The sequence below is a fragment of the Rana temporaria genome, chromosome 12, assembly GCF_905171775.1.
Source record: "Rana temporaria chromosome 12, aRanTem1.1, whole genome shotgun sequence".
NCBI lineage: Eukaryota > Metazoa > Chordata > Amphibia > Anura > Ranidae > Rana > Rana temporaria.
The window spans coordinates 8877257-8892830 of record NC_053500.1 but is presented as its reverse complement, the minus strand read 5'-3'; the positions used below and the strand labels follow the sequence as shown (position 1 = coordinate 8892830).

At 44.7% G+C, this 15574-nt stretch overlaps 1 protein-coding gene across 1 annotated transcript in view; it reads left to right on the top strand.

The window, feature by feature from the left end:
- Window positions 1-4653: 4653 nt before the first annotated feature.
- The window catches only part of TSHZ2 (teashirt zinc finger homeobox 2), a 198304-nt gene continuing 187383 nt past the window's right edge, over window positions 4654-15574 (top strand). Inside the window, exon 1 of the mRNA XM_040331371.1 lies at window positions 4654-5123. Within this exon, the coding sequence (XP_040187305.1) occupies window positions 5084-5123 (40 nt within the window). The 5' untranslated portion in view covers window positions 4654-5083. The remainder of the gene's footprint in view (window positions 5124-15574) is intronic.

Genomic DNA, 15574 nt, shown 5'->3' with positions numbered 1-15574 from the left:
GTGGAGGGTAGTATACGGAGAGGAGGCACAGGACAGGAGGTGGAGGGTAGTATACGGAGAGGAGGCACAGGACAGGAGGTGGAGGGTAGTATACGGAGAGGAGGCACAGGACAGGAGGTGGAGGATAGTATACAGAGAGGAGGCACAGGACAGGAGGTGGAGGATAGTATACGGAGAGGAGGCACAGGACAGGAGGTGGAGGGTAGTATACGGAGAGGAGGCACAGGACAGGAGGTGGAGGATAGTATACGGAGAGGAGGCACAGGACAGGAGGTGGAGGGTAGTATACGGAGAGGAGGCACAGGACAGGAGGTGGAGGGTAGTATACGGAGAGGAGGCACAGGACAGGAGGTGGAGGATAGTATACGGAGAGGAGGCACAGGACAGGAGGTGGAGGGTAGTATACGGAGAGGAGGCACAGGACAGGAGGTGGAGAGGAGTATACGGAGAGGAGGCACAGGACAGGAGGTGGAGGGTAGTATACGGAGAGGAGGCACAGGACAGGAGGTGGAGAGGAGCGAGGGATAGTATACGGAGAGGAGGCACAGGACAGGAGGTGGAGGGTAGTATACGGAGAGGAGGCACAGGACAGGAGGTGGAGGGTAGTATACGGAGAGGAGGCACAGGACAGGAGGTGGAGAGGAGCGAGGGATAGTATACGGAGAGGAGGCACAGGACAGGAGGTGGAGGGTAGTATACGGAGAGGAGGCACAGGACAGGAGGTGGAGGGTAGTATACGGAGAGGAGGCACAGGACAGGAGGTGGAGGGTAGTATACGGAGAGGAGGCACAGGACAGGAGGTGGAGGGTAGTATACGGAGAGGAGGCACAGGACAGGAGGTGGAGGGTAGTATACGGAGAGGAGGCACAGGACAGGAGGTGGAGGGTAGTATACGGAGAGGAGGCACAGGACAGGAGGTGGAGGGTAGTATACGGAGAGGAGGCACAGGACAGGAGGTGGAGGATAGTATACGGAGAGGAGGCACAGGACAGGAGGTGGAGGGTAGTATACGGAGAGGAGGCACAGGACAGGAGTTGGAGAGGAGCGAGGGATAGTATACGGAGAGGAGGCACAGGACAGGAGGTGGAGGATAGTATACGGAGAGGAGGCACAGGACAGGAGGTGGAGGGTAGTATACGGAGAGGAGGCACAGGACAGGAGGTGGAGGGTAGTATACGGAGAGGAGGCACAGGACAGGAGGTGGAGGATAGTATACGGAGAGGAGGCACAGGACAGGAGGTGGAGGGTAGTATACGGAGAGGAGGCACAGGACAGGAGGTGGAGGGTAGTATACGGAGAGGAGGCACAGGACAGGAGGTGGAGGGTAGTATACGGAGAGGAGGCACAGGACAGGAGGTGGAGGGTAGTATACGGAGAGGAGGCACAGGGCAGGAGGTGGAGAGGAGCGAGGGATAGTATACGGAGAGGAGGCACAGGACAGGAGGTGGAGAGGAGTATACGGAGAGGAGGCACAGGACAGGAGGTGGAGGATAGTATACGGAGAGGAGGCACAGGACAGGAGGTGGAGGATAGTATACAGAGAGGAGGCACAGGACAGGAGGTGGAGGATAGTATACGGAGAGGAGGCACAGGACAGGAGGTGGAGGGTAGTATACGGAGAGGAGGCACAGGACAGGAGGTGGAGGATAGTATACGGAGAGGAGGCACAGGACAGGAGGTGGAGGGTAGTATACGGAGAGGAGGCACAGGACAGGAGGTGGAGGATAGTATACGGAGAGGAGGCACAGGACAGGAGGTGGAGGAGGAAAGGCTCAGGATAGTATACGGAGAGGAGGCACAGGACAGGAGGTGGAGGATAGTATACGGAGAGGAGGCACAGGACAGGAGGTGGAGGATAGTATACGGAGAGGAGGCACAGGACAGGAGGTGAAGGATAGTATACGGAGAGGAGGCACAGGACAGGAGGTGGAGGATAGTATACGGAGAGGAGGCACAGGACAGGAGGTGGAGGGTAGTATACAGAGAGGAGGCACAGGACAGGAGGTGGAGGATAGTATACGGAGAGGAGGCACAGGACAGGAGGTGGAGGGGAGCGAGGGATAGTATACGGAGAGGAGGCACAGGACAGGAGGTGGAGGATAGTATACAGAGAGGAGGCACAGGACAGGAGGTGGAGGATAGTATACAGAGAGGAGGCACAGGACAGGAGGTGGAGGGTAGTATACGGAGAGGAGGCACAGGACAGGAGGTGGAGGGTAGTATACGGAGAGGAGGCACAGGACAGGAGGTGGAGGGTAGTATACGGAGAGGAGGCACAGGACAGGAGGTGGAGGGTAGTATACGGAGAGGAGGCACAGGACAGGAGGTGGAGGGTAGTATACGGAGAGGAGGCACAGGACAGGAGGTGGAGGGTAGTATACGGAGAGGAGGCACAGGACAGGAGGTGGAGGGTAGTATACGGAGAGGAGGCACAGGACAGGAGGTGGAGGATAGTATACGGAGAGGAGGCACAGGACAGGAGGTGGAGGGTAGTATACGGAGAGGAGGCACAGGACAGGAGGTGGAGAGGAGGCACAGGACAGGAGGTGGAGGGTAGTGTACGGAGAGGAGGCACAGGACAGGAGGTGGAGGGTAGTGTACGGAGAGGAGGCACAGGACAGGAGGTGGAGGATAGTATACGGAGAGGAGGCACAGGACAGGAGGTGGAGGGTAGTATACGGAGAGGAGGCACAGGACAGGAGGTGGAGGGTAGTATATGGAGAGGAGGCACAGGACAGGAGGTGGAGAGGAGGCACAGGACAGGAGGTGGAGGGTAGTATACGGAGAGGAGGCACAGGACAGGAGGTGGAGGGTAGTATACGGAGAGGAGGCACAGGACAGGAGGTGGAGGATAGTATACGGAGAGGAGGCACAGGACAGGAGGTGGAGGGTAGTATACGGAGAGGAGGCACAGGACAGGAGGTGGAGGGTAGTATACGGAGAGGAGGCACAGGACAGGAGGTGGAGAGGAGGCACAGGACAGGAGGTGGAGGGTAGTGTACGGAGAGGAGGCACAGGACAGGAGGTGGAGGGGAGCGAGGGATAGTATACGGAGAGGAGGCACAGGACAGGAGGTGGAGGGTAGTATACGGAGAGGAGGCACAGGACAGGAGGTGGAGGGTAGTATATGGAGAGGAGGCACAGGACAGGAGGTGGAGAGGAGGCACAGGACAGGAGGTGGAGGGTAGTATACGGAGAGGAGGCACAGGACAGGAGGTGGAGGGTAGTATACGGAGAGGAGGCACAGGACAGGAGGTGGAGGGTAGTATATGGAGAGGAAGCACAGGACAGGAGGTGGAGAGGAGGCACAGGACAGGAGGTGGAGGGTAGTATACGGAGAGGAGGCACAGGACAGGAGGTGGAGAGGAGGCACAGGACAGGAGGTGGAGGGTAGTATACGGAGAGGAGGCACAGGACAGGAGGTGGAGGGTAGTATACGGAGAGGAGGCACAGGACAGGAGGTGGAGGGTAGTATATGGAGAGGAGGCACAGGACAGGAGGTGGAGGGTAGTATACGGAGAGGAGGCACAGGACAGGAGGTGGAGGATAGTATACGGAGAGGAGGCACAGGACAGGAGGTGGAGGGTAGTATACGGAGAGGAGGCACAGGACAGGAGGTGGAGGATAGTATACGGAGAGGAGGCACAGGACAGGAGGTGGAGGGTAGTATACGGAGAGGAGGCACAGGACAGGAGGTGGAGGGTAGTATACGGAGAGGAGGCACAGGACAGGAGGTGGAGAGGAGGCACAGGACAGGAGGTGGAGGGTAGTATACGGAGAGGAGGCACAGGACAGGAGGTGGAGGGTAGTATACGGAGAGGAGGCACAGGACAGGAGGTGGAGGGTAGTATATGGAGAGGAGGCACAGGACAGGAGGTGGAGGGTAGTATACGGAGAGGAGGCACAGGACAGGAGGTGGAGGATAGTATACGGAGAGGAGGCACAGGACAGGAGGTGGAGGGTAGTATACGGAGAGGAGGCACAGGACAGGAGGTGGAGGATAGTATACGGAGAGGAGGCACAGGACAGGAGGTGGAGGGTAGTATACGGAGAGGAGGCACAGGACAGGAGGTGGAGGGTAGTATACGGAGAGGAGGCACAGGACAGGAGGTGGAGGGTAGTATACGGAGAGGAGGCACAGGACAGGAGGTGGAGGGTAGTATACGGAGAGGAGGCACAGGACAGGAGGTGGAGGGTAGTATACGGAGAGGAGGCACAGGACAGGAGGTGGAGGGTAGTATACGGAGAGGAGGCACAGGACAGGAGGTGGAGAGGAGGCACAGGACAGGAGGTGGAGGGTAGTATACGGAGAGGAGGCACAGGACAGGAGGTGGAGGGTAGTATACGGAGAGGAGGCACAGGACAGGAGGTGGAGGGGAGCGAGGGATAGTATACGGAGAGGAGGCACAGGACAGGAGGTGGAGGGTAGTATACGGAGAGGAGGCACAGGACAGGAGGTGGAGGGTAGTATACGGAGAGGAGGCACAGGACAGGAGGTGGAGGGGAGCGAGGGATAGTATACGGAGAGGAGGCACAGGACAGGAGGTGGAGAGGAGCGAGGGATAGTATACGGAGAGGAGGCACAGGACAGGAGGTGGAGAGGAGCGAGGGATAGTATACGGAGAGGAGGCACAGGACAGGAGGTGGAGAGGAGCGAGGGATCACTGGCTGTCATCAGGTCGGGAGGAGGAGTTTGGTAATGTTCAGTTTGTAGAGTAGATGGATGTTGGCTGCCTGTGTGTGATAGAAGAGAGACGCCTTTCCTCCCTGCCCATCTCACTCCCAGCCTGGCATCTGACAAGAGCAGTCAGTGGTGCCCCTGCCCTCCTCTCTCCCACCGCCACCACCGCCACCTCCCCCCCTGCACCAGGGAGAGGGGGGGTCCCAGGATTATTGTCACCCTGCGGATGATCAGCAGAACTGAGGACATCCATTGAGGAGAGGAGAGGAGGGAGAGAAGAGAAGGGGGGGAGACTCCGCACATCATACTCAAGGCAATCTGTTTTCTCTCTTGTTTTTTCCATTACTTATTTGCTTTGACCTGGATTGAAGAAGGGAGCCTGGAAGGAGAGGACGAGGCGTCATGCCCAGGAGGAAGCAGCAGGCACCAAAACGGGCAGCAGGTAAGAACACACCCCCCCCCCCCCCTATAAATGTAATTTTCTCATGACCCCCCCTTTCCTTCCCCTGTCCTCCATATCTCTTCAGCTGTTCCTGATCATCTCTTACACTCTCCATGCCTCTGCCCATCTGCTCCGTCTCCTCTCCAACTTTTTTCCCATCTCCCAAGTCTGCTCCAACTTTCTGCTCCTTGTCTGGGATGTGGGGGTGGGGGGGGGGTATTGCCCTCCTGCTGAGGTCCTGTGGGGGGGGAGAGGGGTGCTGTGATTTTTATATATTTTTTTTTTCTGATGTGGGATTGACATTGATGTATCAAAAAGCAGAGAGAGAGAAGCAGAAATCACATCAAATTGTTACTATTTGATACTTCCTGTTACTTCTCCGGCAGTCAGCCTGCCCCCCCTCCCCCCCGCCGACTCAGCCAATCTCCTAAAGAGTTTCCCTTTAAGCCGGTTTAATTGCTGGACTAATAATAAAATGTCCCTGTTGTGTGCCGGGAAATTGCTGTGTATGTTTTTTTTATTTTTTTTATTTTGTAACGTTGTGTGCTTTTTTTGCTCGCCAGCCGCACCCAGCGGGAAAAAAAAAAAAAAAAAAGAAATCGTCCTTTCCAGATGATTGCCAGCTTTGATTTGACACATGATTGATCACCTGTCATGTGGCGGCGTTTGATCTCTTTATTCTTGATCAGTATCAATAAATCATTTACCATGGTAACCGGAGAGACACTGACGCAAAACGCTGCCCTCCAGATTCCCCTCGCCCAGACCGCACAATTATTGTCTTGTTTGGCTGTTTTATGTAAGTGTCTTTTTTTTTTCTTGCTCTCTGTAGTGTGTCTGTCTCTACGCCAGAAGCTGGCTTTTGAAGAGTTAGCAAAAAAAAAAAAAAAACACTTCCAATTGCTTATTTACTTTTTTCTTTTTTTTTTTTATAACCTTTTATGTCTGTGCCAGCCTAAGGCCTACAATTAATTAAAAATAAATAAAAAAATAAAGGCGGCGTGCCATTTAGGAGTTCTGGGTCCGAAGAAGTTCGAGTTGTGATACTGGTGTAACTTTCAAACTTATATTTTTCCTGATGGGGGGAGTAAATTTTTGAACCCAAGGCGCTCTGTTGATTGATCTCATGTTCAAAGTTTAGGGTTGGGGGGGGGGGGTCAGCTGAACTTAGGTGATGCTTTTCCAGCGGTGGGAATAGGAAGTGTGGCCTTTACCAGTATTTACTTTTTTTTTTTCCTTGCTTTGGTTCAGAATCCCCCCTCTGCTCAAGACGGTTTTAATTAGCAGGCTGAAGGAAACATGGCCGTGTCATTAATGGCACAACAAAAGGCTGTGTTTTACGGTTTGGTGGCTTATCCTCCCCCGGATAATGGGACAGGCCGCGTCAGGTATACAGCCGGATGCCTCTGTTGTGGATTTGTACCGTTGGCATGCTGGCCATCTCTAAACTTGTTTTAAAAAATGTTATTATTATTATTATTATTTATTTTTATTTTATTTATTTTTTATTTATTTTAGATATCTTATCGGTGAATGGCTGCATCCTTGCGTCAATCTGTATTGCAGGATTTAAAAATAATGATTAAAAAAAAAATTATTTACGAAGGCTGGCCATACACTATATACAATTTTCTTGTACAATTTTTCCCCACCGTGTAATAGGAGGTCAAACCTAAACGCTTTCAATTTGGATGCAATCAGGCAGGCCCTTTGCACACTACATAGATAAAGGTAAATCTAAAGGAAATGTAACAAGAAAAGTGTATAATGTATGGCCAGCCTAACGCAGCATTTTTATTCCTTATTTATAATTTATATATTATTTATTTACAATATTCAGATTTTTTTTTTTTTTTCTTTTTGTTTTGTTCAGGAAAGTTTGGGATGGTGTTCAAACCTGCAAAAAAAACGGCAAAGTCGTTAACTTGGTTACCAATTAAAATTGCACGTCTGGCTTCTCCTAGTTGGGACACAGAGCGAACGATTAATGATTAATGTTCCGGTTTTCAGGGATTGGGGGGGGGGGGGGGGCGGGTAAGGCATGTAGTATGTTGACGCTCCTTGATGGTCTATGGTGGAGCAGCATACGTCTCCTGTGAAAAAAGAAAAAAGCTGGAGCTGCCCCCCCATAATTAGATCTTGTGGTTTTAATTATAATTGCGGCGGTTCGGCGCGGAGAGAAAATGCGTCTTTAACGCACCGAGTGTATTTTAATCGCTTGTCCTTGTTACCTGTTGTTTTTTTTTTTTTTTTTCTTATTATTTTTTTTATTCTATTTTAAGTTTTCTCTCCCTTCTGGTTGTAATAATTCGAAATATAATTTTTTATTTTTGTTTACATCCCAAAACATTGTTACAGCTGCTACGTGTTTTGAAAAGCCCGTGTGACGTAGAGACGACCCGAAAGCCTATAATTTGAGGATTACACAAACGCATGCAAATATATTCACGCAGTGGGCTAGTTTGATTCCACCGAAGTAAATTGATGCAAACACCACGCCGCTAAAATCACAGCGCTCACGCTGTGAATATTTTATGAGGGACTTTCAAGGGTGGAAAAAAAAAGAAAAAGGGGGACAACTTCATATATGGGGGAGAGTTATGTATTAAAACCCCCCCCCCCCCCCAAAGTGCCACCGGCTCAGTTTTATGTCTGGACTGTCCCCCCCCCATATCCCTGCCAGGTACCCCGCAGGGTTTGATGTTTGTTGTCATAGGCGCATGCCATCGGTGGGTGAACAGGAAAGATAATTAAGCGTTTGCAGCTACCTGCAATATGTTCCTGATGGAAAGTGAAGGTATGGCGTTTACCAACAGACACATCATAATTAAGAAGCGTTCGTTAAGGCGCCGTATATTGCTGTGCGCCATCACAAGCCGGGGGCCTTAATGCATTTCTGTCAGTGGAAAGAGACGGGGGCCCTGACGATTTTATAAAGTGCGGCAAAGGGAAGGTATCAATTATACATGTATAAGTCAGTTTATTTATAAGACTAATGCAAAAATGCAAGGCCGATAGCACGCCCGTGTATAAAAGGTATAGACACCTGTGAGTGTCTGTGTTTATATTACATTTTTTTTATTATTTTTTATATATATATATATATATATATATATATATATATATATATATATTGAATTATATATTATTCGTTTATTTTATATATATATATATATATATATATATATTTGTTTTGGGGAAATAAATATACACACACATATATATATAATTTATTTTTGATTTTATATATATATTTATATTTATTTATTTTTTCTTTAATATATATATATATATATATATATATATATATATATATATATATATATAATTTTTTTTAAACTTATATATATATTTATTTATTTATATATATATTTATATATATATATATATATATATATATATATATATATATATATATATATAATATTTCAGGATTCAAAGCTTTTATGTTGTTCCTTTTAAAAAAAAAAAATACTCACAGCTTGCAACTATCCTTATTGACGCCCCCCGCCCTTATTAACGCAGGGCACCACCATTTTTTTAAAACTTTATTAGTAAACTCTGAGACGTACAGTATATACAATTCACAGCGGCTCACAGTTCACTCTGCACTCCCTCACTTTGCTTTATCCAGAAAAATCACAGATTATCGGACACCCCCCTTTTGCACCCAGATTTGTTTTTTCGGAAGCAGTTGCCTTATAACTGGCAAGGTGTCACCGTTCGACCCCTCGCTCGTCCTTCCTGTGATATAGACATATTAAACAAGTCCGGAAATGTTTATATTCTGCAATGGCATTATATTCTGGCTGTATGCAAGACTTCACCCCCCCCCCCCCACCCCCCACCCCTCATCCTTTCCTACACACACAATTTAATGTGCCCCTAGGCAAGAGCCTTCTTAAACACAAGTGCATTTTCTGATTGGCACCGAGCGTTTACATCCGAGATGCCTATCGCCGAGCCTGTTGGGCTTTGCAGGAAGTGTACGGCTTCATTATCCAGCTCACTAATTGAAACTCCCACAAGTCCATCTTGTTTGGCGTGCACACATCTTGTCTACAGATTGTTTATCAGGGAAAAAGAAGCTGCGAAAAAAAAAAAAAAGATTGCTCGTCGTCGTCGTGCTATAGATATTAGAATATAACGGGGCTTAGTCAAAGGAATGTGGTGGCTAAGGGGGACCTGTCACCTAAACAGTGGAGGCAAGGCTTGTAGGCCTATTGAATCTCTGTGAACCGGTGACATCACAGAGGTGTGATTGGTGATCTCATTTGGGTGAATTTTATGGTGATTTTGGAGAATTGCTTCTAATTTTATTTAGTTTTTTTCCTTTTATTGTACGTTGTTACTTTGAATTTTCACTAGTATATTAAAAAAATATATAATGTTTTACAATCGCCGGTATTGGGGTTCTGCTTAGAGCACTTCCAGGTGATGTTGGAGTTTGTATGTCTTCCGTACAAGTATAATATTTTACAATTACCAGCAATTAGATCCTGCTTAGATCCTTTCAAGGTGATGTTGGTGTTGGTATGTCTTTCCTACAAATATAATATTTTAACATTACCAGCAATTAAATCCTGCTTAGATCCCTTCAGGGTGATGTTAATGTCGATATGTCTTTCCTACAAATATAATATTTTACAATCACCAGCATTGGGCTCCTGCTTAGATCCCTTCCAGGTGATGTTAATGTCGATATGTCTTTCCTACAAATATAATATTTTACAATCACCAGCATTGGGCTCCTGCTTAGATACCTTCCAGGTGATGTTGTAGTTTGTATGTTATCCCTGCAAATATAATATTTTACAAACTACAACATCACCTGGAAGGAATCTAAGCAGGAGCCCAATGCTGGTGATTGTGTTTCTTCCCTACAAATTATAATATTTTACAAACTCCAACATCACCCTGAAGAGATCGAAGTAGGATCTCATAGTTGATTGTAAAATATTATATTTGCAGGGATAACATACAATCAACTATGAGATCCTACTTCGATCTCTTCAGGGTGATGTTGTAGTTTGTAAAATATTATATTTGTAGGGAAGAAACACAATCGCCAGCATTGGGCTCCTGCTTAGATTTCTTCCAGGTGATGTTGTAGTTTGTATGTTATCCCTACAAATATAATATTTTACAATTACCAGCAATTAGATCCTGCTTAGATCCCTTCCGGGTGATGTTGGAGTTTGTATGTTATCTCTGCAAATATAATATTTTATAAAAACCGGCACTGAGGTCCTACTTGGATCTTAGATCCCTTCCAGGTGATGTTGGAGTTTTGTATGTCTTTTCTAAAAATATAATGTTTTACAATCGACTATGAGATCCTACTTAGATCCCTTCCAGGTGATGTTGGAGTTTGTGTTTCTTCCCTACAAATGTAATGTTTTACAATCACCAGCACTGGGCTCCTGCTTGGATCCCTTCCAGGTGGTGTTGGAGTTTGTATTTCTTCCCTACATATCATGCTTGAGGTGGTTGTAGTTGTATTAGTACACTTGCAAACATAAACATTTGAGTATAGTCGGTAATACTTTTTTAGTTTGCACTAGCATTCAGATTTTCAAGACCAACCTTCTTCCATTTTTCGAGCAGGGACCTTGAAGAAGGAGGGGGGGGGGTACACCCTCCCCGAAAGCTTGTCCTAAAAACTTGGATTTTGGTGCAAATAAAAAAAAGGATCACAGACATTACTCAATTGTTTGTCTTTCCTACAAGTATAATGTTTTACAAACATCGGTTTTGGGGTCCTGCTGAGATCCCCTCTAGGTGATGTTGGATTTTGTATATTTTCCCTACAAATATATTTGACAATAACCAGCACTGGGCTCCTGCTTAGATCCCTTCCAGGTGATGTTGGTGTTTGTATGTCTTCTCTACATCATGCTTGAGGTGGTTGTGGTTGTATTAGTACACTTGCAAGCAAAAACATTTGCGTACAGTACGTGATACTTTTTTATTTTTTTGTACTAACATTCAAATTTTTAGGACAATTTTTTGGGGTGTACCCCCTCCAAGTTTCAAGCAGGAACCTCGAAGCAGGGGGGTACACCCACGAAAGCTTGTCCTGAAAATGTTAATGTTGGTAGGTCTTTCCTACACATGCAATGTTTTCCAACACCGGCACTGTGATCCGCTTCGATAATGTTGGAGTTGGCATGTCTTCCCTACAAATATGTTTTACCAACATCGACATTGGGCTCCTGCTTAGATTCATTCCAGCTGATGATGGAGTTTGGATGTTTTCCCTGCAAATATAATGTTTTACAATCGCTGGCAATGGGGTCCTGCATAGATCCCTCTCTAGGTGATGTTGGAGTTTGTATGTCTTCCTTTCAAATATAATGTTTTACAATCACTGGCAATGGGGTCCTGCATAGATCCCTTCCAGATGATGTTGGAATTTGTATGTCTTCCTTACAAATATGTTTTACAAACATCGCCATTGGGCTCCTGCTTAGATTCCTTCCAGGTGATGTTGGAGTTTGTATGTCTTTCCTGACAAATATAATGTTTTTCAATCACCATCACTAGGGTTCTACTTAGAGCCATTCTAGGAGATGTTGGTGTTGGTATGTCGTTGCTGACAAATATAATGTTTTACATTTACCGGCATTGGGTTCCTGCTTGGATCCCTTCCGGATAATGTTGGAGTTTGTATGTCTTCACTGCTAATATGTTTTACAAACATCAGCATTGGGTTCCTGCTTGGATCCCTTCCAGGTGGTGTTGGAGTTTGTATGTATTTCCTACAAATATAATGTTTTATAATCACCATCACTGGGGCTCTACTTGGAGCCCTGCACTGTGTTCCTGCTTAGCACCCTTCTGGATAATGTTGGAGTTTGTATGTATTTACTGCAAATATGTTTTACAAACATCGCCATTGGGTTCCTGCTTGGATCCCTTCCAGGGGGTTTTGGAGTTTGTATGTCTTTCCTACAAATATAATGTTTTACATTTACCGGCGCTGGGCTCCTGCTTAGATTCCTTCTAGGTGATGTTGGTATGTCTACCCTACAAATATAATGTTTTATAAATATTGTCATTGGGGGTCCTGCTTAGATCCCTTCCAGGGGGTGTTGGAGTTTGTATGTCTTTTCCTACAAATATATATTTTTTTTCAAACATCGGCACTGGGCTCCTGCTTAGATTCCTTCTGGGTGATGCTGGTGTTGGTATGTCTTCCCTACAAATATAATATTTTATAAACATCGGCATTGGGGTCATGCTTAGATTCCTTCCAGGTGATGTTGGCGTTGGTATGTCTTTCCTACAAATATAATATTTTATAAACATCGGCATTGGGGTCATGCTTAGATTCCTTCCAGGTGAAATTGGTGTTGGTATGTCTTTCCTACAAATATAATATTTTATAAACATCGGCATTGGGGTCCTGCTTAGATCCCTTCCAGGTGATGTTGGAGTTTTTATGTCTTTCCTACAAATATAATCTTCTATAATCACCAGCACTGGGGTTCTGCTTAGATTCCTTCCAGGTGATGTTGGCGTTGGCATTGGCATGTCTTTCCTACAAATATAATATTTTACAAACATCGACATTGGGGTCCTGCTTAGATTCCTTCCAGGTCACGTTGGAGTTTGTATGTCTGTCCCGCATTTCCATGGACTCACTCCCACAGCCAAAGTGTTGCGCCCCCCCCCCCGGTTTGTATTTCTGTTGGCTCCTCGTGGGTGGGGGCTGATTATGGTTGCTAAAGCCCTTGCCAAATGCGTTTTGACGTTATCTTGGTTCTGAAAATAAAATAATTTGCCTGATAACTTGTGTGGTGAAAACAATTTACCAAGTTTTTCGAGCCTTTTTTGCCGAGGTCATCGGAAGTTCACGTCTCTCTTTGGACTCTTAGTTCAGTTGGTCTTCCAGTCCAGGGTGGGATTGTAGTATATTTTTACGCTTTCATCTCTTGTAGTATTGGGATTGGTTGATGTATATCACTAAAGCATCGCAAGACTTGTTTTAACGACTCTTTTGGCAGCTCAACACTATGTAAATGTCTGATAGATTTTGGGATATCCTTTCATGTTTCTGAACGGTTAATTGTGAAGGGATCAGTCCCTCTGCTCTATAGGCCTTTGTGAAGGATTGGTACAGAAGGAGAACACTCTAAGTGTGTGTATATTCTCCGACAGCTCCTATGCCTCATGTCTGGAACAGAGTCAAGTTGGCGTGAACTGTTTTGCCCCGGAAGGGAGCCTTTTTCTGTTAATAAAAGAAGCCGAAAAAAGCCAGAGCCACAATCGGAGGGTTGCGTTAGTCCCTTGTCATTCCTGGTCCTGCCGACCTCCGTTCACCTTATTAGTCCGGCCGTGAGGTCGCTTCCTCCGCGAGGTCACCGAGTCTCTCAATTCCCCAGTCAATGCTCCACATAACCAGCTCCCTTCTAGATTATCATCGTAAGTCAAGGAGCCAAATCGCTTCACTCTGACCAGTGATTGAATCCGACAGCTCAAAAGCAAATTTGTTTTAAGTCATCTATTGATTTTCCTTTTTCATCTTTGGTATCAAGAGCCGAGTATTAACCCTGTTAAGATTATGAAAAGGAGAAAGGCCATTTAACGATGGATTAGTAAGTGATGGATCCCTAACTGTCCTCCAGAGCCTTCAGCCATCCTAATACAAATATATATGCAATTTCCTGGGGGCACTTAGGAGTATTAAACCTTCCTGGCCGGCCCGTGTCCTAGGGTGACTTCAGGGGAAAAAAGGGTCATCGCTAACACCTGAGCGGAGGCCATGGGGTCATCCTGTGCGGAGGTCATCGGCTTCCAGCCAGGGCCATCGATATAGGTTGTAATTAAGTTAATGGGGTACCTACACATTGGATGTACAGAAAAAGAAGCCAATGTGTGTTCATACGCAGAGTGAGGAGTCTTTAGCATTTAGCATGAGTGTTAGTATACTCCTCCACTTTACCAAGAAAATAACATTATTGATTGTGAACATTAATGGTACGGTGTGTACAAAAAAAAAATCTTTATTTTATTATGCAATTATAAAAAATATCTATATAGTTTATGTATATACTTTATATATATATATAATGTGTGTGTGTATGTAAAAAAAAACACACACACATATCTATATATATATATATAGATATAGATATAGATATAGAGAGAGAGAGAGAAAACAAAATATGTATGTGTATTATTATATGTATATAAGTGTATTTAAAAAATATTATATACATATATTTTTTTTATATTTTTAAATACACTTTATCTATCTATCTATCTATCTATCTATCTATCTATCTATCTATCTATCTATCTATATATATATATATATATATATATTTTTTTTTTTTTTTTTTTTTTACACACACATATATTCTACATTCACATCAGTCCCTGCCCTCGAGGAGCTTACAATATAAGATACCCAACTCCCATTCATATACTAAGACCCATTTAGATAGGAGCCAATTAACCTACCAGCATGTCTTTGGAGTGTGGGAGGAAACCGGAGTACCCAAAGGAAACCCATGCAGGCACAGGGCAAACATCCAGGCAGATTATATATAACTTTTTGTTACACACACATATATACATATCCTGAGGAAGACGAGCTTGTGCCTCGTCGAAACATCAAACTAAACGGTCATCATGCGTTCACCTTTCAAGACCCTTGACTGTTGCGCTTTCCTTTGGACTGTGTGTGTGTGTGTGTGTGTGTATGTGTGTGTGTGTATATATATATATATTCTGTGTGTGTATATATAATATTTTTTTTAAATACACATATATTTTTTAAATATAAATATATATATATAATAAAAATGTTTAGGAAAAAATCTTTATATATTTAATAATGACATATATATCTTTTTTTTACACACACTATATATATATATATATAATTTATTAATATCATTATTAACTATATAAATAAATATATTTGTAAAGCACTGAGTAAATTGACAGTGCTATAGAAGAACCTGTAATAATTAAATTATATATATACATACGTGCACACACACTTGAATTTTAAATAGACTCATATTTATAATTAAGCATAACCAGTGCCCCCATGTATTGCATACATCAAAGGCACTGAGCTTGTAGGAAATACCATTAGAAGTCTTTAACATAGAAGTGCACTTAATAATACATTCATAAATAAAACATTGTTAGGGAACGGCAATCTGCAAGGCCTGGATTATGCTAGACAAGGATTGATGAAGACAATATCATTGGAAAAAATACTCATTAGAAGTTTATCTGCATAAAAAAAAAAAAAAACAACAACATATTATTAAAAATAAATATTTTATATAATATATAAATTTGTGTGTGTCTTAGTATTTATTGTCTAGATACAGCTGTTTGTCCGCCGATCTCACGGGCGACCCACTGCAATAATTGGCACCATGATTGAGGGCAATCTCTCGGCGTAGCGTTTTGAACAATCAACGTTA